The sequence below is a fragment of the Takifugu rubripes genome, chromosome 8, assembly GCF_901000725.2.
Source record: "Takifugu rubripes chromosome 8, fTakRub1.2, whole genome shotgun sequence".
NCBI classification, from domain to species: Eukaryota; Metazoa; Chordata; class Actinopteri; order Tetraodontiformes; family Tetraodontidae; genus Takifugu; species Takifugu rubripes.
In genome coordinates, this window is record NC_042292.1 from 5,528,592 (window position 1) to 5,547,320 (window position 18,729).

Sequence of the window (18,729 nt, forward strand, 5' to 3'; positions counted from 1 at the left end):
TATATATTAAAATTCTCCACCAAAATAAAGTTTCAGAAGTGGAATGTTCTAATAAAAAAAAATTATTGCATGTTTTTGAAAATCCTTTGCGTCTGCGTTTTAGCTCTACTGTTGCATGCCAGCGCTTTGGGGATCCCCCCCCCCAAAAAAAAATATACATGCGAGTCCAAAATTTCAGCTTTGTACTGATCAAGATTTACACGCAGGGTTTCAAGTGAGAATAAAAAAAGATTCTCAAAGTTGGGGGGGATTACTACAGACAATTGCACTTAAACGCCACACTGTAAACATCACTGGTCTGTGCAAAATGTGAACTACCAAATTATTACCAAATTATATATTTGGGGTTTCTCAGATAGCACCACACCATCAAGGTTTGAACTATATCACTAACATTTTACAGCACAGCCGAGCTGACAGTAACTACGTTAACGTTACGGCGCTTCCTCCATTTGAAACATTGTCTTTGCTGCCCTCTAGTGCGAAAACACAAGTATTACATCTCCCCGCAGCGCTCACTCCCGTCGTATTTGATCATTAAAATCAGCACCGAGAGGCATCTTCCTACCTTAATCCCTTGACTCAATTAAGGACTTGGGATGGAAAGAAACCTCAAGTGGACCAGCAGCGGAACAACAATATTATGTGTGTGCTGTATTGTAGGTTGTTACCAGTTAAGAAAATATAACAAAATCAATGAGATTCACTATTTCAGAAGAACATTTTAACAGCTGTAATTTGGAAACATATATAGAGACCACAAGATGCACGACAAACTGTCAATTTCACACACAAGTTTAAATTTTTGGGAGGTTTTCTGGTATCGGGGCAGGTGCCAGGACACCTTCAGAACACTGCCGAGGTACCCTTGAGCAAGGTCGCGAACCCTCAAACGTTCAGGGGTGTAACCTGCCTTTGCCCATGTGCAGCTGATATAGGCACCAACACCAACAGGGAGAAGGCGGTCAAGAAAAAAAAACCTTAAAGGTAATTTTTTAAAAATCATTTGTAAATCTGTGCTCAAATATAGTCACTGAGTGATGAAAGTGTGCAATTGCTAATTTCCCTAATGGACACCCCCTAAAGGGATCAATAAAGTACCCTGATTCTTCTGAAGTACCCTGAATTCCAAAATGACAGAAGGCAAACATGGAACCCACCACTGTGAAATGAAAAGGAGGAGCGACAGAAGAAGATGAGATGGGGGAGTGACAGACAGGAGGAGGAAGACCTGCAGGCCACTAAACAGATGAGGCAGAGCTGCCCAGGGAAGTACAACTCAGGTAGGACACCTAGCAATGTCGGCTTCTATGCATTTATTTGATTTGTATGTGTACATCACGTAGAGTTATAATTCATTTACTATATATAAACCATTAATCAACGACAAAGTGCAAATGAAAAACATGCAGTGCAAACATAACTTTGATTATTTTCAAATTGTGATTATTTTCCAATGACTAAAAAGTGCATGGTTACATTTTATGAGTCTGCACCTGCAGCTTTACCCTCTAACTTCCCGTGAATGGTTCCATTGTTTCGCTACAATATGCTGGAATGCTTCTCAACATCCTGCATAATCCTCTCAATTATGAATGGTATCATTTATTCCATAGTCTCAGCAAAGGCTATCTGGTAACTTAGCAACTCGCGTCTCTCATTCAACATTAAAGCAGCGTAACATGAGAAGAACCAGTGGCTGTCCTCCAGGAGAGTGACAGGGATTTGTTATTGACACGTTGCTCTTTTTCCATCATTCCAACAAAGAGACGGATCATTTAAATATATTTAGCGATACAGATTTAAAGTGCAAATTTGAGCTTTAGATCCCTTTGACTGTGTGCTGTACCACAGCTAAATACTTTAAGTGAAATTGTACTTCAAAAGAAAAAAAACTTTTTAAAAGATACCATCTTCAAAATCTTTTTTAAACATGGGAAACAGATTTTATCCATTTACACTAGGTTCCATCTTTCCACTGGGACTCTATTGTGAGCTTGCAGAGGTAAACTGACTCCACTTCTTTTCATCATAGCCGTGTTATTTTTCTCCAGAGGGCAAAAGGTTCACAAACTAGGTCTAAAATACTAAGGCACACATGCAGGGCACCAGAGCCCACACCTCCGAATGTGATCCACTTTGCGAGGTCATACAGATTCAGTAAAAAGAGAGTAGCAAACAATCCTTCTGGCAGGCTTGCACATACCTTTAGTGACAATGAGCGTCTGTGCGGGAGTCAAAAGCAGCCATCTGAGATGGTTGAAGTTTGATGATCCGTGGCATTTGAAAAAGGACTCTGCACACAAAGTCCCTCTTGCTTCAACTTGGTTGATAATACGTTTGTCACAAAGACAAGAACTCATTTGCAAACTTTAATGGAAATTTAATTTGTGCAATACGCTTAACTCCTGAATGGATCAGTGGTTGAATTTTCAATACTGAGCTGGTGGAAACAGGACGGTGGAAACCTGAGAGCACTTTGGAGGAACTGAATATTCCGTGGAACAGATACAGCTGCAATGAAAGGGAACCTGTGCCCCAGTTTAAAAACACATCAAACACAAGCGCATACTCACAGGGTTTATGTGAGACACACAAACAAGGTGGTCAAACGCCTCCCTGGAAACATGAAAGACTTTGCTTTAAAACCAAAGTAAAAACTGCATTTGTGCATTCATGTATAGGCAAACGAAATTCTTTAGCTATAATGGATACATTTTGATTGCGTGACATCTTTATCTCTACAGTAAGTGGACAAAATGTAGATTTCAATTGTGACTTTACATGTTTATGTGACAATACTGTCTTTGATGTTCTCATTACATTACAGATTGCATTAGTCACACAAAGCCGAAACCCCACTGATCAAGAGGATTGTTTCAACCCGTCATTCAGAATGCTAGTGAGGTCTCATTCCGATAGAAGAGCCCTCCTTGGGTTCTCAGCCCTTTTAACGCACAGCACTCCAAAAGAGAGGGACAGTTCCTCCTCATCCCCTCACTCCTGCAGCCCTGGGGAGTCTCCATTTACACCAATCTCCTTTACCTTACCTCCTCCTTGGGTCACTCAAGCACTTTCTAACCTGGAACAAGGAGAGCGAGAACTGCTGAGTCTCAGAGAGCGACAGCAAACTGAGGTGGAGGATGTGAACCATGAGCTGGACAACGCCATGTTCGAAGCTCAGAGAGAAGAGCGCCGCCTGCTTGAGAAGGTTGAGCAGGAACACAGAGAAGCCCAACGCTATCTTAGCCAGGTGAAGAGGGAAAACGCTGCAGCCGTTCGAGTCGTGCAGTCGCTTGTTGACCAGCAGCTCAGAAAAATTGGACAACTTAAGGAGCAGATCCAAAGATGGGGCAGTTCTGCTGGACGAGCAAACAAAAATCAGCTGCAAAGGGGAGTAGCGGAGGTCACCCAGCCATGGGAAATCTCTTTAACCCTGAAGCGGGTTAGTTTCTTAACAAACCCTGGATCCAAAGCTTTGAGAATGGGCGAAGTTGATGTTCGTGAGCAAAACATGACCTATCCAATCGGTGTCTGTGGTGTCCAAGGGCAGAAATGTGCTCTGCACTCAGGGGATAAAGCATTCTCAAATACAACCCCTCTTGAAATCCGAAAGGAGCCCCCACCAAACAGAGCGGGACAAAGGCACAGTCCGGAGGAGAGGAGTAAGTCCAACGGTGGAAACACGCGGGTTGTCCGAAAACTACGTCTGTCGAGCTCGACGGAGGACGAGGAACACAAACCGCCTGCCGTAACATCTCCCCCACCCAGAGGCGTGTCCGAGTCATCTCAAGAGGAGGAAGTGGAGTCTGTGTGTTCAGACCTTTTCCCTGCCATCCCACCAGTGTCCAGTCAAGGGGAATCTGGAGATGATGAGTCTGATGGAAGACAAAGGGAAAAGATGAGGCGGTCCACGCTGAAGGGGAAGAAGAAGCAAAGGGCTGCCGTCTTGGTCTCGCTTAATGAGTCCTCCTGCTCTCTTGATGAAACGGACGGAAGAAGCAACAGCGTGGCAGCCAGCCCTAAAGTTCAAAGGTCAACCCTGAGACACAGTCTGACAGAGCTCTCAACTGGACACCAGCCACATCTCCCCAAGGGCTCACATGAATCTTCAGTGGACAGCAGCAGCGAGGACTCCTGCTCGACCTACAGTGGGAGCACTGCAGGCAACGGCCCCCACCAGCAAGAGAGCTTCTGCTCAGTTTCTACCTGCCAAGTTCTGGGGCAAATTCAACCTTTGGTTAATGGCAGCAAGGAACATAGAGAACTTAGAAAGGTGACGCGGGTGCATCTCACCTCTGAATGCTCAACGCTTGAGTACCAAAGCTGTACTGAATGTGACACAAGTTCAGATGAACGCCAACTAAGACATAAAGCATGTTGCTCCAAAAGTTCCGATTCCACCTGCGTCGGTGGAGCTCTGTCGGTCTCCACCATGGAAGGTAACATTCTACAGCAGCGTCAGGAATCACAGCAGCTTCATGAGACTCCTGAAGAAAGAGGCGCACCATCTCTGAAGGAGCAAGGGGATGAAGGTAGCTCCGCTCCTCTGGATTCGGCTCATCTCATCAAACAGTTTGGGAGGCAAGGATCCGGCCGCACGGATTTCAACCTCCCGACCGGCGTCCACGCCAACGCCAAAGGTCAGCTGTTCGTGGTGGACTGTGGCAACGCCCGCGTCCAGGTAACCGACCTCCAGAAAAACGTCGTGCAGCAGGTATCTCCTTCAGGATCAGAGAGGTCTTCCCGCATCTGCAACTACTTCGATGTGGCCGTGAACTCCAAGGGCCTCATCGCTCTGACGTGTGCGGCTGAACGGGCCGTGCTGGTGTTCAGTCGTCATGGACGCCTCCTGCAGACGTTTGGAGGCTCCACGATTGGATCTACCAATGAAGAGCTGGATGCTCCGAGGGGGGTGACTGTTACCCGTGAAGATGAATTCTTAGTTGCAGACATAAAACGCGGCTCTCTGACTTCCCTCAAGCTAGATCCTAAAACTGGTGTCAGACTGGAGCGCACGGTGGTGACGGGCTACCACAGACCATACTTGGTCGCAGCCTGCATCAGCACTGGGCTCATAGCAGTGTCTGAACGAGGGAATGAGACCGGACGGGTCGCGTGTATTCGAGTTCTGGAACCCGGATGGAACACTATCCGTATACTGGGCGTCTGCTCCGGCCTGGGACCTGTTCTCACCAGCCCTTGGGGCCTTGGCATCGACAGCGATGGCGATGTGCTGGTTGCTGACTGGGGCAAGCAGCACCACCGCGTTCTTCTCTACCCGGCCACAGGGGTGGGCTGGCCTCTGGTGACCGATAACCTGAGTAGCCCAAGAGGGCTGGCACTACTCCCCGATGGTCACATGGTTGTTTCAGACAGCATGAACCATTGCATTAAGATCTACCGCTATAAATAAACTACAGAAAGAGCTAGATACAAATGCAAAATTATTAATGTCCTCTCAAATATATCTTAGATACCTTTGACTATTCTACCTCCATTGTGATCAGCTTTGATGAGATTTTTAATCCCTGACCCCACTTGTTTGACGATAGTTAGTCGATAGAGTGCAAAAGATAGTTAAAAGTACAAGCTAAAATCAATAATGCATGCTATGACTTAGTGTGTTTCCAGTTATTTGTTGTTCTCTCATTTATCTGCAGTAAAGCTTGGCAGATCAGTTTTTGGATGAATCCCAATTAAATCCTGAATGTGCTGTCATCATTCAGTGCATTACTGTGTTAATGGGGTGTCAGTAGATTAGCTGGTTAATGACAGAGCGGGCTTTAGAATTGGTTTTTCTACTGTTTACCACGTATAATAAAACTCTGAAATCTGATTTTTCATTATTTTGTTACTGTAGAGGTTAGTTATTGCCCAACATGAAAGGTTAGATGGGAAAATGATTCTTTTTCCCAAAAAACATCTACGTTGCTTCATACTGTGGTTCAGCAAACAGACAGAAAGTACGTTTGCCAAGTGAGTAATCACCGTAGTAAAATGTTGTCGTCCTGTCCAAGGCACTTGTGCTTCGATGTTCAAAGGGAGGTGTTAATTTTCATGACTAAAAATGTCTTCAAGCATGTTTTATATTGTAGCTGTAACAAACAGAATAAAGCATTCTGTACAGAAACTCCATTTTGCAATGGCAAAAGTTCCAACAGCCTGTCAGTGCAAACAAACAGCCCAGACACTCACACTGCAAACACACTTTCTTCTATTGCCCAACCGCACATGCTTCAGTATTAAAGCAGGAATTGAGCTGCTGGACTCCACAGCCAGACCCAGAGATCGTCACCATGGACCTCTTCAGCAAGACTCTGCTCCTCTGTTTGCTCCTCATCCTTACTGATGCAGCACCTGCGTGAGTATTCGGCTCCTCTCTCATGTGGGAATTTAGCCCAAATAGATTAGCATACAGTGTCTTTATTCTCATTGTTCCAGTACAATGGAATTTAATTCTAAATACAATTTGGTGCAGTTGAAGTGCTGGAACATAAATACAGAAAATAAGAATAAAGGAACTGTAAAAAAAAAAAAAACACACTAAATTTCATTGTACCTACACCATGATAAAGACATTTTATCCTGCTCAATATACTTTAGGGTTAAAGTCATTCCTATTTTAGGCTTCTGCTGAGTCACTCATTTAGTATATGAATGTTTGTCTTTTCACAAAGTCCATCATTTGGATCAATTAAACAAATATCAGAGTGCAAAGTCATCATATTACCTCAGAAAAGTGCCCTCGCTGACCTCCTGTGACAGTGATTTTTTTTTGTGGCATGTAAATCTAATAGGTGGTTTGCTTGTTTTAATCCTTTCTAGGCCCCAAGATGCAGCAGAGAAAGGTGGGCTACATTTTTGTTTCAATCATCTTTTCACTGAAAACACAAAAGCACATCCAGTTATATGAACATCATTCATATTTATTTGAATTCCTGTGACACAGACAACATTTCTGAAGTGAAAGAAGAAGATTCCGGTCCTGCTCTGCCAGACCGGTGTGCAGGAATTGAGTTTGACGCCATCACTCCTGACGAAAAAGGAAAGACTTTGTTCTTCAAAGGTATTCGATACGTTTGTTTCTTTTTACCTGACGCTTTACGCATTTTGAGACAAACTTCCTATTTTGCATGGAATGCACACAGGTGCCTACATGTGGAAGGATTTTCATGGACCAGCACAGCTTGTCAGCGAGTCCTTCAAGGAAATTGACGACATTCCCAACGCTGGCAGCATCAGTGCTGCCTTCCGAATGCACAACAAAGCCAATCCAGATGACCATGACCGCATTTACCTCTTCCTGGTACTGTAGACTAGCTATGCAGTGATTATTTTAGAGATTCAAACCACAAAGCCTTCTTTGCATATTTATTTTCATGAGGGAGAAATAGATATAGATTATTAACAATTGGTGGTGCTAAACACGACAGCAGAGGTTTTGTTTTGGGGTCTGGGGCAGAAATAGCAGAACATCGGACATGTTTCATATGTTTGACAGATCATACATGCAACAGATTAACACAAGATCATCTTTCAGTCATTAAATCAGAAGGCTACCATATTTTTAATTATTCCTCTATGCAGACATAATACATCTGATTTTCTAGAAATGTAATACATTTCCTTGCGTTCTCAACCACATGTGAAATGTAGGAGAGTTGGCAGATAGCCACAAACCACAAGGCCTATGCAACAACTGATGTACAACATTATGATCTACCATCTAGGAAGACAAGGTGTTCAGCTATTATGAACAAGTCCTGGAAGAAGGCTATCCAAAACATATCAATGAGGAATTCCCTGGTGTTCCCACACACCTGGACGCAGCAGTGGAGTGCCCCAAAGGAGAGTGTATGGCTGATTCTGTTTTATTTTTCAAGGGTACGTCAACATGAGCGCAATATTATTCAGTGAGCCGAATGCAGATGATGAAAAACAGCATTTAAAACAAATTCACTCTTGACGTGTGTACAGTAATGTACAATGTAATGTGTGTAGTCTACTACTGCCCCCTAGCGAAACAAATTGGCAACTGCAAGAGTGAATACTCGTGCGTTAAATAAGAGCAAACACAACTTAAACTTTGCCCCATATAACTCATCAAACCTGTTAGAGAGAGTTTAAAACCATAACAGTAACAAATAACATTGACAGCACCAATAATGATGTCCTACCAACAGGACAGGATGTTCACATGTATGATCTGAGCACCAAGACAGTGAAGACCAAGACATGGTCCCACCTGCCTGCTTGCACCTCTGCTTTTCGCTGGCTGGAGCACTATTACTGCTTCCATGGACACAACTTCACCAGGTTCAACCCAATATCTGGAGAGGTGAACGGAACTTATCCAAAAGATGCCCGGCATTACTTTATGAGGTGTCCCAACTTTGGTGAGTTCATCCTCTCCAGCCCGTCACACTCGTTTCAACCTTTAAAAACGCACTCAGTAATAAAGTTGCTTTATATGACTCGCAGGACACGGAGGTGGCTATAACATCCCTAAATGCAGTGAAGTTAAAATAGATGCCATCACGGTTGATGAAGCAGGAAGAATGTATGCCTTTGCAGGTAAACTGGGGCACTTATTTGCATTAAGCCACTACTCTTGGCGTTACATCTCAGGCGTTTCAATCATGAATGCTGCAAGCTTTCACTGTTCACCGTTGACCTCCACAGGACCCATCTACATGCGCCTTGACACTCGCCGGGATGGTTTTCATGCCTTCCCGATCACTCGGCAGTGGAAGGAGGTGGTTGGAAAAGTGGACGCGGTATTTTCCTACGGCGACAAGATGTACCTAATCAAGGTAGATTTCCCTTCCTTCTCTGACACGAAACCATTAAAGCTGTGTACAAATAAGTTAAGTTCTGACACAACGTTGCAGGGTAAACAGGTTTACATCTACAAAGGCGGTGCTCACTACACCCTGGTTGAAGGCTATCCTAAGACCCTGGAAGAGGAGCTTGGGGTCGAAGGACCTGTGGATGCTGCTTTCGTGTGTCCGGGCCAGCACACGGTTCATATCATTCAAGGCAAGTCTACACTTGGTCAAGTCTCAAGTGACAACAATGACAAGGCACAGGCATATCAGTAAAAAACATAGATTTACTTGTTCATAAATGGATAACAAACATTTTCAACCATCTCTTTCGACAGGAGAACGATTTCTTGATGTTTCATTAACGGCCACACCCAGGGTTGTTGCCCGAAACCTGCCCTTCGTTCTGTCCGACATTGATGCAGCCTACTGTGACGCAAAGGGAGTCAAGTTATTCAGCGGCTCCAAGTATTATCAATATGCCAGCGTCACAATACTGGCTTTGAGCAAAATTGCTGCTCTTGCAGAACCTATAACCTCAGAAATGCTGGGATGCCAAGATTAACAATGTGTGTTGGCTTCACAAGACATAAATACAACAGCTAAAAATGATCAATACCAGTGCAAACAAAAACATACTGGAGCAAGAAGCCACCAGATCCTGTGCAGCCACTGTTGCGCAACAACAATTTATCATCAAATAAAATTTAAAAAATTTTAAAAAAACTACTCACCGATTTTTGTGGTATGTTTGGTCACTAAGAAGTGGAAATTTTGCAGGGGGAAGACATTCTGTGACGGGTTTACTTGCGCTAATGTCGACATCAACCACCAGAGGGCGCAACAGACAAATGAATGTTTCTCCCAGATCCTATTAAATGTCAGTGTTTGTGCAAGGGCCTGATTCTAACCTCGCTGCTGACCCCATTGCTGACAGCTACAGCACAGCTGTCAACCGCTGTGAGAAGCTGCCAGTCCTTCTTGGGGGATTTTAACATGGGTGACATTACCCTGTAACTGGCTGGCCTGCAGCAATATGTCATAACTCTATACTATATTACAGCACACACTGGACTTGTGCTAGAGCAACATTGCCAATGCATACACATCAAAATCATGACCACAATGCCCCCCCCTTCTAATGCCAAGATGCAGGTCACATCTGAAAACAGGAAAAGCCACAACAAGCGCCATCAGGGTCTGGAATAAAGACATATCAGCAACAACAAGGGGTTGTTTTGAGTTAACGCTGATAGATGGATCACCAAGGACGTGAAAATCTCAATGGTCCAGAAGAGGAAAAGCTTTTCTGTAGGCTCAGAGTGGGAAAATGGGAGACAAGGGGGGAAAGCCAAGCTGCTTAAATCAAATAGAAGAGTAGGGTGGAGCAGAAATGACCATCTGGTAATGAGAGGGAGGCATGGCAGGGCCTTCACGCCATGATGGGCAGGTCCCCCAAACCCATAGTGGCAGATCGCCCAGATGCTGCCTCCTCACAGAGCCATTAAACCACTTCGATGCCCACCAAACACCTGGACCTCACTGTCGGTCATCAGCTTGTGACCTCCATCCTGTCGACCCAGACATAGTTGCTGGCTCTGACAGGCTCCTCAAAGAGCGCCACGCTCAGCGAGGTGCATCGTCTGCTCTGACTGTGCACTCAACCAGTAGGAGCAATCCACCCTAGCTCCAATACCCCCCACAAAGTCACGTTTGGATCCTCAGGCCACTACAAACTGGTTTTCTTCTGTGAAGACAGACCACAACAGGGCGTCATGCCTCCTAACTAAGGAGCTGTGCTGCAGAGCCAGCCGTGTTCCAGGCCCACAGTATCCAGGGTCAGCAGCTGGACCAGGTGGAGGTCTTTACATCTCCGGGGACAGAGGTGGACACCTGCCTGTCCTTCATACGGCGGTGAGGCAGAACAGCGCCCCCACCTGTTGGGGGGTCTCATCACAAGTCAGCAGCCGCATTTTAACACCGATTAACGGCTCAATTCAGTAATTCAGCCTGGTCCAACTTTCTCACCGTTGACTCCACCAGAAGTTGCCCTTCCAGCACCGTTTACACTGAATCTGATGTGCCAGAAAAAGCAACTATTATGTTGTCATTTAATGACTACAAGCGGGACGATTTAAAACAAGCGACTTCAGGTAAACGGAAAACAACGCGTGTAAGCAGAAATTGTTTTCCAATTCTAAGATACACAAGTCTTCCAAATTCCAAGCCAAATTTAATAAAAAAAATATTAATAGCGTTATTGCAAGCTGCTCATTAGCATATCAAAGCCACACGAAGGGAGATTTGGACTTTAAACGCACCGAAAAGAAGCTTCGAACAAACAATTCTTATTCTGTCAGCAGCTGCACAGTATTGAGCCATATTACTTGGACCGACTTATTCAGCCATTCCTCTGGTTGTGGGTTTCAAATTGGTCAGACTCCAGTTTTCTTGTTTCACCGAACAATAATTCCCAGATGGCGTTAATAATTCCCGTTAGTCAGGCTGCTCCCGTGTTTGGCGTCTCCAATCACCTTTGGCCTTTTCCAGGTTGTCTTTATTCCGGGTTCGTGTCCAAACTTGCAGAAGTAAACCACCAGAATTAGTGGGTGGTGGTAGTTCAGTCTGTTGGGAACTGGGCTGAGAATAGGAGGTGTTCTGGTAGAAGGTGCTGCCGAGGTACCCTTGAGCAAGGTGCTGAAGCCAAAAATGCTCATATGGGGCCCTGCGATGAACTGGCGAGTTATCCAAGGGTGGACCCTGCCTTCACCCACTGTGTACCCTCCCGGGACCCCCAAAGGGATACAGCGGGTAAGGAGGCGAGACGAGACCACCGGAGTCGCTTTCAAACTTGGCGCTGCGGTTCAGAGTTGGGACTTCCGCTTTTACCCGTTTATTTGGCGACATCTAGTGGCGAAAGGACAAAGTACACACGCCTTTTCACGACTTCGATGGGACACCAAAGATTTACTCACGTTTTTGGACACTGAAGTTGATTGTGAAAATGAATATTCAGTGCATTAAAATATCCCTCAAAACACATATTTTAACTGTCAAAACACACAATCTGAAATGTGAATCCTGAGGTTGTATTCCGTAACTGTATAATGCAGAGCAATACATTTATTTCATTTGTGCTTTAGGATTAAATTCTCGAGCAGCTGAACGAGGTAATCCAAAGTATTAATAACATTTTTTTTTTTTACAATGTGTCCTAATATATGTGTGTAAATTACATACCACCATAATATAATCGAATCAAGCACATTTAAACCCTTGCTGAAAATTATATATTGCATTTTGATTAATGCTAATATGGACCTGCTGTTCTATTAAATCAGAATGGCCTTCATACATTTCACTACAGGTATAATGGATTGTATAGCAGCAGCAGGCCGAACAATTATTTTTCATCGCATAGTTGCCATTTTAAGATCTGCATGTGTTTGCTGGCTCACAGCCTTCCTTCTTGGCACTTTGCTGCTTTTCTTGGCCTGGTTTGTGCCACAGACTTAGGAAAGGAAACGGTCTGACAGATTGGAAACGACTCCGAATGAGCCTGAGGTGAATCTGAGCTGGATATCTGGGACATGCGTAAACTCCCTTTTGCAAAGTAGTTTCTCTAAAATGAGACAGATGACTTGAAATATGCCCAGTTGAGCCGAAATCATGCTTCATAAAACACGGAATATCCCCCCTCATGCTACTTTAAAGACTTATTTAAACAGACAGCCCACTGGTGCACTTTTGGCTTGCCTCGTTCTGCAATTTTGCCTGCAGACTGGCGATCAGGATACTTATTTTCCACGTTTCCCTCACTCCCGGCCGTTGAACACAAGAGAAAACACAAAGCTGAGAGGATCTTCGCTGTTGGAGGAACGACAGACCAATAGAGGCCAATCAAATGAACATAACTGCGTGCTTTATTGATACACAGTAAAGCATTTTATAATACAGTAGTAAGGCATATATTTGGTGGAGTCTGATATGTTGCGAAGTATCGATGTAATATTGGGGAAAAAGCCAAACAAACGTGAGAATGAAACAAAAGTTGAAAACCTAAAGAATATGATGCTCAAAGAAACCCCAACAAAACCCACACGTATGTGTATCGGTCACCACAGTCTCCTGTGAGTGTTACACATTAAATAAAGATGGAGGTGATTTAGTCACACGTGCAAATATCAAACACCTCACACATCACAAAAAGACCAAATGAAACAGTGTGTTACCCCTCTGCACTTAAAACAAATGCTTGTCTGAGTTAGTCAGTAGTGTGCACAGACCGATTCGTCTCAAAATGATAGTTTGTACTGATTGTAAATGCAGCAAATGCATCTGGACACTCGCAATGGAGACTCATACAGTGCAGTAAGATCAGAGCCTGTCACTGGGTAATCTGATGCGACTCGTGCCAGGCAGTAATATTTGATAAGAAATCTGATGGGATACTGCAGATCAGACTGACAGCTCACGCGAGGTAGTGGTAACGTTACCGGGCTTATTAAAACTCCCGTCTTTTATGTTTGAATCATCTCAACAGAAGAATTTTGTCAGCCTTGTAAAACTTCTCCCAGGACAAAAACCTCAAAAACCAGTGTAGCGTGTACGGGCCTACAAATCCTGACTGCAACAACACTTACATTTTATTGAGCTGCACATGTACAATGTTACTTTTTTAATATTTTATCAAGGACAGACACACCACTGGAAAGTGAACATTTCGAGCTACAAATATTCCGCTTTCAATCTCTGCTCCCTTATAAATGACTTTGGAATATTAAAAAAATGTATTTATTGTAACTATTGTCATTACAGGTGCGATGTATATTGATTTTGAGGGGGAAAAAAATGTCATTCAAGACTGCGCATGGCAGCAGACAGACATCGCCTAATTTAAAAAGTGCCTGCAACATCAGGTATTGAAAGAACCCAAATGGTACCTTTAAAATTAAAGTGCAGTTCATGCAATTATGCATGTGAAAAGCAATTTAATGGTTACAGAGGTAAGATGATTCTGTAAAAACTGATTCAACTGGCTGAGAGAAGAGTACACAGTAAAAAAACAAAATAGTATTAAATATGACTGGCAGGTATATTAAATGCTGTCTTTTTCCATTCAGCTGACCATGTAGTCTCCTATATCCCCAATCATCCAGGGGATTTGCAGAATCATTAGTGCTGACTTCCCCGATTTACTTCAACACGTCTGCTGATACCCAGCTTCACCACAGGGTGGCGCTTTTTTTGCAGATCCCTCGTGTACAAATAGTACGGACAGTAGTACAAATATTATGAAAAGATTTTACAGCGCTCATCCTCCAGGAGTTTAATTCTGCACAATGTTTGTTGGCTTTGAACTGCTGATCTGTGTCAGCACTGAATAACTCCACTTTACTGCACATGCTACACTGAATGTACTCCGGCTGTGGACGAGAGGTTGAAAATAATTAAATGGTAGGACGGCTTAGTGGAAGAGTGGAAAATTTAAACATGGCATGTGACAAAACACACACACTCACACACAGTACACATACAACAGACTGTAAAGATCCAGGATGCCTGCATTACCTTGACAGTAGTGTACGCTGTTATAAAAGACATTTTCCTCTTTGAAAGCACCCTTATGGTTACAATCAATCTTTTCTTTCATCTCTTGTTTTATACAATTGCATAGAAGTTTAAAAACCAGCCTCTGTTAATAATAAAACAACTTCAGGACATTTTAAGAAACTACTGAAATCTACAAGTTATAATGTTTCTTTTGTTTAACGTGTCGCTGCTTAATCCTTCACAAAAATAGACATCATATATTCTCTTTGTAAACTGTTTTCCAATCCAGTTGTTTTGACTAGAAAAGCATGCAACAGGTAAGTAGGGGAGGGACATACGGCCGAGAGTTAATGGGGCAACAGGGAGAGGGCGGGATCATAAGGGCAGCGCCTCGGGCTGTTCGGCGCTTTGCTCGTCTGTCATTATGCTGACAAGTGACTCCATGGCTCGGCCCAGGTCATCGGCCATGTGGAACAAACTGCCGATACTGCGACCTGGAGGCGGAGAGGCAGAAAGTAAGAACATTTGAGTGACAGCGCACACTTACAATGCTAAAACAATGTTTACAAGCCGGGCGCCCGCTAATGTTAGCAAAGCTGAGACTAATAGGATTAGTGTCACAGCTGTGCTGTGTTGCGTTCACACTGGACCCGAGTATCTGTAGGACAAATTAGACATAAAGTCTGATTCTTTACCCCATGTTTGCCCTGATGGGAAGTCTGAACTCTGCTGAAATGCATGACTAAAAGAAAATGACACTAACTGGTTGACTTTTCCGAGCGGTCACAACATTTATGCAAACATTTGCTGTGCAACAACGGATTATGTCAAAACTAATTCCTTAATATTTTACTGTGTCTCCAATGAGGCTGAGATTCTGTGACACACACACATGGTGGTGGCCTAAATGCAATCATACAGCTCAACATCTTTTAGACTAATACAAACACTAACTAGTGACAGAGCAGAGTGGTAAACAGGCTGATGACTAGAGGAAAACCTGAGACGATACCATCTTCTGCACTGTGAGGAACAGAGCAGGGGTGTGACAGCACGGAGGAAATTAAACAGAGAGGGAAGCAGCGAGGACAGATATTTGATTTTCCACATGCATCACCGAAGCCAAACGCTTTCATTCAGTCCCGTCTTGTTTTCTACTCGCTACGGTGGCATCATCAATAAGCCACATTATTAGCAGGCAAAGCCATGTTCTCTTCTGGACCACAAGCGGTTCAGAAGTCTGACACGGACACAGCTGGGAGCGTGTGCAGAGAAGAAAGATAAGCAACTAACCTCTCACAGGTGTCCCCTTCTCCCTGCTGGGTCACAGACAAAAAGAGGAAAAATAGAGAAGAAAGGAAAGAAAGGATAAACACAATCAGCCAGGAGTTGATCACAAAGAGGAAAGAGGAGGCGTGAGACGGCAGCTAATAATTCGCCGCATCAGAAGAGTCTCGATTCTTCAGATGTGGCAGAGGGTCCTTGTCACACACCGGCTTTTCTAAAACTTGTGTTATACTGAAATGTTCATATGTGTCTTTATGCTAATTAGCAGATTGAACACGTCACAGGATTTAATCAATGTTCGACCCTGTTTTTACATCACATCACATCTGCGTTTGCCGACTGCAGCATTCGGTCTGTAAGACATCACATTCAGGATTGGACGGACTGCCTGGTGTTTCGTACCCTGGCTGTGAGGAAAAGAATTGTTCAGCTGCTCCATCACTTCCTCCAGCCCAGATGCATCTTGGGAAGGGCTGGACAGCTCGTCATCACCTGACACAGGAAACAGGGGGTTGGGCTCATGGTAAACGAGCAGGTGAGTACGCGTGTGCCTGTTGGTGTGCGACTGTGTGTTTACCCATTGTGTCAGTCGTCTGGCTGGCAGCCACGCGGAGCAGAGGGAGGGAGGAGTCGGAGCGCTGCGAGGAGGTGGAAGGAGAAGACAGGGCTGTGCCGTTCACCTTGGAGTCCGTCTGAGCAAATGTGTGAGAACGGCGTCATGTTTCTCAGATCTTGAAAGAATCATCAGTCTGACTAAGGTTCAGAATTCTGTCAGAACCCTTGGTATCCCTGACATTTTCCATAATTGCATTTCTCATTTGAATCGTCTCAAATGTGGAACAGAAAATGGAAACTGGAGTGAGCGTACGCCGCGTGGTCGCATTAGCTCCAACGCCCCCTGTAAACAGCAGGGGGCGCTAATAGTTTATTTAGGTGTTGCTACTGCAGAAGAGGAGGAGAATGAGATGGAAAAATGCTAAACAGTGTTTTCTGATGGTTGGAATAAAAAGGAAGCGTCGAGTCAGGGTGGAACTTGGAAGACGTGTGTGTTCCTGAGCGTTCCTGGGTACCTGCTCCAGCAGCTGTCTCAGCCGGTGCAGCTGCGACTCCAGCTGTTTGTTGTGGTCCTCCAGAATCTGCATCCGGGCCTCCAGTCGCCCTTTGTGCTGCCGCAGCAGCTTGGCCTCGGCGATCAGCTCGGCGTCTCGGGCGCTCTGCGGCGACACCGGCAGCATCTCCGGGGGCGACGGCAGCGGAGACAGGCCCTTCCTGTCGTGGGCTTTCTTCAGGCGGTCGTACTCAGACTGCAGCTTCCTGTTGGGCCAGAGGCGAGCGGGGAGTTTACTGAGAGGGACGGTTACTGACGGAGGTGAAATATCAGAGTGGGAGGAAGGTGAACCTTTGTTTGACTGATTAAACAGGGGGGGGGGGCAGTACACAGTGTGAAACTGGAGAATGAATAACAACAGTGCTTCAACAAAGCCTCTGGATGGAGTAAACAAAGGCAGGCTAACGGATCAAATAGTGTATTTAGGGGTCACGCTCTATTAATTCATACTTTTGATTTCTAGGATGGATAAAACACACATTGACTGGCTGATTTTACAAAAGAAAAGGACTGAAGTTAAACCCAGACCGTTACAGATCACCATTCACCAGAACTATTTTCAAAGAAATCTGAATGAATTTTTTTGTACTCATACAAGGTAAATTAAAGTTAGACCTACATGATGAGCTCACCTGTACAACTACAGATCATTTTCAGCATCATTTCAGTCTTTTAAATTTAATTCTTTGCTTCCGAGATGGGCAGGAGAATCTGCTGACCTGTTCTCCTGTTCCAGGTCGTTGAGGACCCTCTCCAGCTCTCCCTTCTCCTCTGTTTCCATGGAGATGAGGATCTGGGCAGGGCTGCGGGGCTGGCTGAGAGGAGAGCCTTGGTTCAAAGACTGGCAGTAGTGCTGGATCAACATGTGCTCGTCATCGCTGCAGGCAAACACACACACACACACACACACACACACAGACCGTTGATGGCCGGAGACGCACCCCCAGTGCACGTGCACACGCAAACATACAGGAAATGAAGGAAAGCAAATCAGTCAGTGAATCAACCTGTAGTAGTCCAACAGACTGACCAATCAGGGCCCAGAGAGAACTTAAGTTACCAATAGTAACTAGACCTCCAGTAACTAGACCTATAGTAAGTAGACCTATAGTAACTAGACCTCCAGTAACTAGACCTATAGTAACTAGACCTATAGTAACTAGACCTCCAGCAACTAGACCTCCAGCAACTAGACCTATAGTAACTAGACCTATAGTAACTAGACCTCCAGTAACTAGACCTATAGTAAGTAGACCTATAGTAACTAGACCTCCAGTAACTAGACCTATAGTAACTAGACCTATAGTAACTAGACCTATAGTAAGTAGACCTATAGTAACTAGACCTCCAGTAACTAGACCTATAGTAACTAGACCTATAGTAACTAGACCTCCAGCAACTAGACCTATAGTAACTAGACCTATAGTAACTAGACCTCCAGTAACTAGACCTATAGTAACTAGACCTATAGTAACTAGACCTCCAGTAACTAGACCTATAGTAACTAGACCTCCAGCAACTAGACCTATAGTAACTAGACCTCCAGTAACTAGACCTATAGTAACTAGACCTATAGTAACTAGACCTCCAGTAACTAGACCTATAGTAACTAGACCTCCAGTAACTAGACCTATAGTAACTAGACCTCCAGCAACTAGACCTCCAGTAACTAGACCTATAGTAACTAGACCTCCAGCAACTAGACCTCCAGCAACTAGACCTATAGTAACTAGACCTATAGTAACTAGACCTCCAGCAACTAGACCTATAGTAACTAGAACTATAGTAACTAGAACTATAGTAACTAGACCTATAGTAACTAGACCTATAGTAACTAGACCTATAGTAACTAGACCTATAGTTAGGCTGCTTTCCCTACTCATTTCCTGTAATCAGCAAGGTAGCCTGCTTGTGTTAAATGTGCAAACTGGAACGTTTACTGGTTTAATCAGA

General features: G+C 44.3%; 3 protein-coding genes across 3 annotated transcripts in view; 2 read left to right on the top strand and 1 right to left on the bottom strand.

The window, feature by feature from the left end:
• Nucleotides 1–1,202: 1,202 nt before the first annotated feature.
• Nucleotides 1,203–6,091, top strand: LOC115250704 (uncharacterized). The gene is made up of 2 exons (XM_029840433.1): nucleotides 1,203–1,283; nucleotides 2,831–6,091. The coding sequence occupies exon 2, from the start codon at nucleotides 2,897–2,899 to the stop codon at nucleotides 5,414–5,416; it is 2,520 nt and encodes an 839-aa protein (XP_029696293.1). The 5' UTR covers nucleotides 1,203–1,283; nucleotides 2,831–2,896; the 3' UTR covers nucleotides 5,417–6,091.
• A 183-nt stretch (nucleotides 6,092–6,274) lies between these two features.
• Nucleotides 6,275–9,546, top strand: hpxb (hemopexin b). Its single transcript, NM_001032589.1, is given in 10 exon segments — nucleotides 6,275–6,364; nucleotides 6,829–6,851; nucleotides 6,953–7,069; nucleotides 7,152–7,309; nucleotides 7,734–7,887; nucleotides 8,187–8,399; nucleotides 8,485–8,577; nucleotides 8,686–8,816; nucleotides 8,895–9,042; nucleotides 9,167–9,546. Coding segments are annotated over 10 exon segments (1,329 nt in total). The 5' UTR covers nucleotides 6,275–6,299; the 3' UTR covers nucleotides 9,394–9,546.
• Nucleotides 9,547–12,728: 3,182 nt separating this feature from the next.
• dmd (dystrophin) overlaps nucleotides 12,729–18,729 on the bottom strand; it is a 168,120-nt gene continuing 162,119 nt past the window's right edge. Inside the window, exons 81-85 of the mRNA XM_029840434.1 lie at nucleotides 17,496–17,591; nucleotides 16,739–16,982; nucleotides 16,246–16,360; nucleotides 16,071–16,160; nucleotides 12,729–14,875 (exon numbers count right to left, since the gene is read on the bottom strand). Of these exons, the coding sequence (XP_029696294.1) occupies nucleotides 14,757–14,875; nucleotides 16,071–16,160; nucleotides 16,246–16,360; nucleotides 16,739–16,982; nucleotides 17,496–17,591 (664 nt within the window). The 3' untranslated portion in view covers nucleotides 12,729–14,756. The remainder of the gene's footprint in view (nucleotides 14,876–16,070; nucleotides 16,161–16,245; nucleotides 16,361–16,738; nucleotides 16,983–17,495; nucleotides 17,592–18,729) is intronic.